At 38.6% G+C, this 7,587-nt stretch overlaps 1 protein-coding gene across 1 annotated transcript; it reads left to right on the plus strand.

Moving 5' to 3' along the window:
- The first annotated feature begins 70 nt into the window (after positions 1-70).
- dync2li1 (dynein, cytoplasmic 2, light intermediate chain 1) lies at positions 71-6,406 on the plus strand. The gene is made up of 13 exons (XM_084948051.1): positions 71-162; positions 259-385; positions 472-506; positions 1,436-1,505; positions 1,822-1,910; positions 2,124-2,313; positions 2,917-2,985; positions 3,117-3,194; positions 3,330-3,409; positions 3,905-3,975; positions 4,130-4,227; positions 4,347-4,439; positions 6,294-6,406. Exons 1-13 carry the CDS (start codon positions 149-151, stop codon positions 6,354-6,356), a joined length of 1,077 nt encoding a protein of 358 aa, XP_084804177.1. The 5' UTR covers positions 71-148; the 3' UTR covers positions 6,357-6,406.
- Positions 6,407-7,587: the final 1,181 nt, after the last annotated feature.

Here is a 7,587-nt window from a genome sequence, read left to right on the forward strand (position 1 = left end):
ATAGTCTGTCTGCGTAAAACTACATGTCCCACAATGCCCATTACAAACATAAGATGGTTATGTCATCAAAACGCGCTGTTGCTTTGGCAACGTTTATAACGGTTAGCCTTCCTATTAGCTGTGTAGCCTTCGCTAACCATCGAGCTCGATGCCAAAAATAAGGTGAGAATTACTTTATTTTTATCATTATAACTGTTTACTGTGATAACAGTAATAATAATATCTGTCGACCGACTCGTCCCGTCTCGTATGGGTCAGCTCGGACACATTATGGGAGCTGGCTGCGGCGGAGGTCCACAGCCGGGAGAGCGGAGGTGCAGAGGACAGGGACGGTGGAGAGGCTGTGAACGAGCGGACGGTGCTTCTGATGGGGAGCAAAGCTGGGGTGTGTATGTGTGTCACTGGTTTCACACGGAAGCGCTTTTATCTTGTTACTATACTGAGTAAACTCACATCCGTTTATTTTTTTAGGGCAAAACGTCTATTCTCCTCAGGTGCTTGGACAGGTTGGTATGATGATGCCCGGGCAGACTAGAGTGCTCTAAACCCCTCTTCATATTCCACTATTCAGACCCATTGCAGCGGCAGTTTACACCATGCAAAGTGAAACAGGCCTGGATCACGAAAGCTAAAGCTGATCCTTTTACAGTCAATATTTGGCAAAGCTTTTATGGCTGAAGTGTTTAGGGAGATTGCCAAGAAAGTATTTGGTGTATCCTATTGACATAAGAAAGGAAAACAAGAAGTACCTGGTGATAGGATGAGGGAGTGCTGGCAATTATTCAAAGGGAGGGGTTAACAAATAAAAATTTGGGAAAGCATGTAGATCTGCCTCACATAAGGAAAGGCTTATGTGAGGCTCGGCACTAAGGAAAGAAAATTAGCTTGGCGGCAAGATTGAGCTGGAAGGAAGTGTACTAATGAATGATGAGAGGCTGTTGAGAAGATGAAGTAGTTTGAAGAGCTAATGAATGAAGAAAATGAGAGAGAGGAGGACAGTTTAGTAAGGAGGAAGTGATGGCAGCTGTGAGCTAAGAGTGGACTCTTGGAGAGTGAGAGGATGCCTGAGGAATGGAAAAGAAGTGTAGTGATTTTCAAGAACAAGCGTGATGTGCAGAGCTGCAGTGACAACAGAGGGATAGAGTTGTTAAGACATACCATGAAGATATGGGAAAGAGTTTAAGCTTTGTTTGGGAAACGGGGTGATGATTGGTGAGCAGCAGTGTGGCTCATGTCTAGAACGACCTCTACAGATGTACCGTTTGCTTTGAGAGCGTTAATGGAGAAATATAGAGAAGGCCAGAAGGAAGTGTAGTGTGTCTCTGCTGATCTAGAGAAAACACATGAATGAGGTACTGTAAAATATTTAACCAAAAGCACAAGTTAGTTTCATGACATCATACTTTGTATAAACACACTTTTTTTTGTCTACTAGAGATGAACTATCCAAACCAACTCTGGCCTTGGAGTACACTTTTGGCAGACGAGCACGAGGGCACAACACGGTAAGTAAATCCTTTTAGTCTTGGACACTTTGCTTTAGTCTCTTAAAAATGAGAAGACAAATGTGGTTATACACCTTATGCTGTATATGTTTTATTTGCGTTAGTAGGAAGGAACTTCCTTCCAGTATTTCAGCACAATGACCACATTAGAGAGTACGTTTAGTGTACTTATGTGGCAGGATGTGCTCATTATGCAAGTAAATATTTTAGTTCTTGGTATTAAATGCTGCTGAAATGTGGAACAAGCCATAGAGGGTTAGGGTTGCACTGGATGTTTATGTAACTTCAAGATAAAACTGTTATATACTTCTTTCAGCCTAAAGACATAGCCCACCTATGGGAGCTGGGAGGAGGGACCTCTTTGTCAGACCTCGTCCAGATCCCCATCACTCCTGTCACCATCAGGTAGGTCTCTTACGTCCTGCTTTTGAATAGGGGTCAGTATTTGACACATTCACAGTGTGAATTATGTTATTTATCTTTTCTGTTCAGATTATTATTTGTATCTTTAAAATCTGAATCTCCTGAACAGCAATGTCATGCCAGTAGAGAAGAAGAATGTTTTTTCTTGGTCTGAACCTCAGAGGAAAACCATCTTTCCTTTCCTGTCTTGTTCAGCTGTCTCTCAGTCATCCTCGTCCTGGACCTGTCTAAACCCAACGCTCTGTGGGGAACAATGGAGAAGCTACTGCAGGCTGCACAGGCTCACCTAGAGAGAACCTCCTCCCAAGTACAGAAATCCAAATCCGGAGTCAAACACCAGACTCCCAGCCACTCAGCAGCACGTGTCTTACCTAAAGACTATCCTGTAAGACCTTGTCTCATTACACACACAATTTTATTACAGCAATTTTATAGCTGTGTGACAATTTCTAAATCCACGACTCAAAGGAACTCAACATGTGAGATGAAGCAAATTTCTTTAACCATTTATTATCTAATAATTCTAATATTGTTAATTAATGTAACCAAGAACAGGATCACAAGTAACTTCCATCTCAGCTAATACACAATAGGCTGTAAAAAGCACTGAGGGTAAAGGCAGCTCTGCCTCCTCAGGGTTTATGTTGATACAGGTGAGCCTCTACAGTCGATCAGCACAAGGGATGCAGCACAAAGAGACTGCAGATTAATAAGAATGATTAAAAAACAGTTATCAATGGGTAAATGTGCTGGTGCACTGAGGCATCCGTAACAAGTTGCATATTTAAAGTGTTTACATGAACTACTCATGCCTCTGGCTTTTTAAACACTCAAATGTCACAAAGTAAAATGTGCGTCGACCTGACAAATGCAACCAAGAAAATAGATATTTTATTGTCAGAGGGAACAAAAAGCAAATCTCAACTAAAAGTGTAAAAGTGTGTAAGGCTGGTGCTGTTTCCAGAGTTAACTGTGATTCTGTCAGCAGGACAGAGAGTTGATCAGTCCCTTTCCTGTTCCTCTGCTCATCATCGGCAGCAAGTACGACATCTTCCAGGTAAAACACACTATTTGTACTCTTTTTAAATGATTTATTAAAAAAAGACACGTACACAGAATTATTATTAGATCATAAATTTTCAGTAATATTTGTATATAAGATTTCCAGTTTTCCCATCTGCTTTTCAGGAATTTGACTCTGACAAGAAGAAAGTTGTCAGTAAAACACTGCGTTTTATTGGTCATTACTACGCGGCCTCTCTCGTTGTAAGAACGTTTTTAATGCTCCTGCAGCACATTTGTATTTAACAAATAATTTTGCACTTTTTCATATATTTCTTATAGTTTGCTGTCTCTAACCACCGCTTTGTATTTGTGTTTGTCTCCTAATGCTTTGATTAGTTCACTAGCATCAAATCAGAGAGCCTTATATCAAAAACCAAGAGCTTCTTCTTGCACCTGGCTTTCGGTTTGGAGAGAGGGTGAGGAGGATAAAGCAACATTGAACACAAAGCAGTAATGGGCATGGGCTTTCATTTTAGATTATAGTTTCAATAGAGTTACTTTAATGTTACCACTAATGCTTGATAATACTAGATTTCACAGTCTCATTGCAGATTTATTTACATTTTTGTACTGTATAAAAATTGTATGATATAGAACAGGTTTTCATAAACAGTGTGAGCTTAGGATATTCACTTTAGTTATATAATCATGTGATGGGACAGCTCCAGATAGATATACACACTCAGAAGTCTATAATCTTTACCTTTGTTTAAGATGGAGGTATTAGATATTGCATTTAAAGGAGCATGGCTGCTACTTACAAACAACTGTCATTGTTTCTTGAAGGGAAAATGTGTGTTGCTCTCATTGAGAATTTCAAAAAATATATAAAATGCTGTTTATGTTAGGGGTCTGTTGGTTAATGTTTTAGTTGTAATACTGTTTTTCTTGTTCTTTTTTTCTGTAATCAGGAAAACTGTTTCCTCTGACCCCCTCAAGCCGCTCATCATTCCGGCAGGCTCTGATTCCTTCGGTCAAATAGGTGAGCACAGCGCCCCCCAGTAGCCAAAAGTAGAAATGTCTTCAAGTTTTGAATAAACTACAAAACTCTGTGATGAAACAAAGCATCTCCTTTAAATCCAACCTCCTTTATTTAACATTTGGTTTGATATTTTATTTAAAATCTGTTAATATAGGTTCCCCACCTACTGTCGATGTGGATATAACGTCTCTCCATGCTAAAAATCCAAAAGACCTCTGGAAGAAAGTGTATGAGCGTGTCTTCCCCCCAGAGGTAGTTAAGCTTCTGGCAACATGTTTGTCTTCTGCAAAATCCAACTTATGTAGACAAACCACTTTTTCTTTTGCATGATTTAAAAGCATCTGTTCGTCTAACCAACTTTGTCATTGCAGAGTACAAATGAGCAGAGAGAGCTAAAGGATCCAGCCAAAGATCCCCAGTACAGTGAGCCTCAGATTGATGCCATGAGAGCCCAGAAAGACCAGGTAATACATTATATACGTGTTTGCATTGCATTTATTTTGACAGACCTACTGCAGTCAAGTCTCTTGACTCATGAGTTGGCAGTACGGTGGTTAATCAGTGGTAATCAGAATTCCCATTCACTTATCTCAGATTCGTGACCCTGACTTTTGTCCTCCTTTTGAGGGGTAGCAAGTATTTAGGAAGACAGGAAGACATTTAACGCAAAATGAAGAAGATAAGTTTCTGTGACATAGCACAGTTTCATTTGATAAAGAGATTAGACATAATGGCAGCCCAGATAAAAGAGGCTGTTAAGATATGTGTGTTTATAAAATAATAACCCTGCTTAAAATGACAAGCTCGTGGGATACAAAGTTACAAAAGCTAATTAATATATAATATATTAATAGTCAGAATAAAAATATATTGTATATTTATTTTTTTAAACACTATTAAGGGCAGTCTGAAATTGCAAGGTCGAAATGACAGAAGGACTTCAGTCTCTGGATCCAGAAGGATATCTGACTTCAGTTCAGTTTGACATTATCCGATTTTCCTTATTTCAATTTTATATGAATTTGCAAAGATATCATGTGATGTCTAATTTTTCCATCTCCCAATAGTAAAATATCCTCCAAAAATTCCTGCATCCAAATTCAGATTTGTATTGTTGCGTTCGAGGGTCTAGCTGTGGTAAAAATTCAATGCAAATCTGTTCATATAACATTCTGAGTAATCCTGCATAGCTAAATAAACAAACATAGCTAAACAAACAGACAAATCAAACGAATGACATGGCCTGTTTGGCGTGGGTAACAGAGTTAAAAACTGTGTACGCTGTACAAAATATACAAATGGAGAAACTCATTTGACATCTTAAAGAAGGTTAATGTTCCAAAGTAACTCTTTGTCCTTCAGTAGTCAGTTTCTAGTAGTGATTCTGTCTTGAAATGAACAGGCTGTAACTTTATATCCTGTGGTGATAAACTTAGAGATTAGCTGTCTTCATTCCTGCCTGCAATAGTGCCACTCTGGAACTTGAACTGCAGTAACCCGATGAAGTCACAAACCCAAATCACCGGCTGTTATCGCTGACTGACTTTCACCTGGCGCTCGTCGTTTCACTCAGCCATTGTGTGGTCTGAGAACTCAATAGAAAAACAGGCTAAAGGTTAATTCCAAATAAGTCTTGAGAAACTCCTTTCTAGACAGCACCCTCTAGTCTGGATTAAAAAAAGGAATCTCAGCAGATCATGGTAGTCAGAAATGACCTCTTTATTTGAGAGACAACACAATGAATTTAGAGATAGGTTTGCGAAGTAAAAATGTATAAATGCATAGTTCAGTACGAATACAAATAAAGACCAATCTTAAGAGTTTTAAGCTAATTAACTATAGTTCTGTTTTCCCCTAGTTAATGTGTATTTGTTGTAGTTTAGTGGGTTCAGTGTCTTGTGGTTATTTACACTGATATATAAAAAGAAGGTTTCACAGTACTGCTCCGAGGTGTGAGCGCCTCTGTAGACGTAGAGGTTTTGGCATTTTCGAAGTGTGGAGCATTCTGGTGTGTGCCAGTCGTCCCTGGAGCCAAACAAGGTCAGACGTGCAATGTTCAGCTGGAAAAAACCAGAGGGCTGCATCTCAAACTCGATACGCCAAAGTTGGCATGTTATATGTTAAAATTTATAACAGTAAAATTAGAACAAGATTGAAAACGTTTGCCTTTGGTGGAACCTTCCTTCATCTGCATCATCAGATTTAGTCTTGAGTATTTCTTCACAGTAGCGTGTGTTTTTGCATTTACCTGCACTGTTTTGATTTTCTTGTATTGCCTCAGTAATATGTGTAAAGTGTTACATCTGTCTGTTTTTCAGGAGTTGGAGCAGTATAAAAGGAATGCTGCGAAATCATGGAAAGGTCTAGAGCTGGAGACATGAGATATCTTCTGCTTTATTACACACATACAACATGCTATAATGTACATAGGGCATATATATTCTATTTGTTTACTTTTGTATTATATTTTCTGTTGTACTTTTCTATAATTACATAAATAAATGCTGACATTTTAATCAAGAAAAATATAGTTTTAGCTTACCAATAATAATGTTTGTTCTTCCAAACAAAACAAACAAATTTATGTTTTTTTTCTTCCCGGCCATCAGTGGTTCTAGGATTAAGGTTACCACAAGAAAACTGTACATGCCATAAACATGCTCGTTTTTCAGGTAACATGTTCCGAGTAGTTTACAGAACATCTGCAGATATTTAAGTGTTTTAATGTGCATGGCTTCATCCCAGTGAACAGAGATAAACCGTGCTGTACTACATTGTGTGCATCAAGTGTAAACATTTAAACTTATTCTAAGTGCTTATACTACCACTTTATTAGGTACACCTGTTAAAGTGCTTTAACACAAATGTTTAATCTGATAATCACGTGGTAACAATGTAAGACATTGAAATTCAAAGCGTGCATTTGAAAGAAAGAGGATTTAAGTGAGTTTGATCATGACATAGTTGTTGGTGCCAGATAGGCAGGTTGAAGCGTTTCTAAAACTGCTGATCTACTAGGATTTTCCTGTGCAACCATCTCTTGGGTTTAAGGAGAATGTTCTGAAAAAGAAAATATGGTTTTTTGATTGTCAGAATGCCTCAAACTGATAGGAAAGCAACAGTAACTCAAAAAGCGCTCATTATGATAAGCAGAAGTGCATCTCTGAATGCGTAACACGTCAAACCTTGAAGCAGTTGGGCTTCAGTGGCATCATGTGCCACTCCAGTCAGCTTAGAAAAGAGAAACCGAGGGTACAAATCACACAAACTCACCAAAAGTCTGGATTTGCATGGTAGGGTCAACATTTGGCATAATCAGCAACAAAAACTAAACATGAATCCTGTCTTATATCAGTGGTTGAATTTGTTGTTGGTGGTGTAATTTATTTTCCTAGCACACTTTGGGCTGCTACCAGGTGGCCATCATTTAAACAGTCTGTTGAGTATTGCTGAAAATGTCCATCCCTTTATTATCAAGAAAGCAAAAAGGGTACGGTGTACCTAATACAGTGGTGGGTGTAGGTCCTCTCTGAATAGTGAATTTCATAACATAAATGCTTTATAAGCTTAACTTAAAAAGGAGATTTTACCCACAAAGCCGTGTTTGTGGGC

The sequence above is a fragment of the Perissodus microlepis genome, chromosome 13 (genome assembly GCF_051167445.1).
Source record: "Perissodus microlepis isolate ML-2025 ecotype Zambia chromosome 13, ASM5116744v1, whole genome shotgun sequence".
Lineage (NCBI taxonomy): Eukaryota > Metazoa > Chordata > Actinopteri > Cichliformes > Cichlidae > Perissodus > Perissodus microlepis.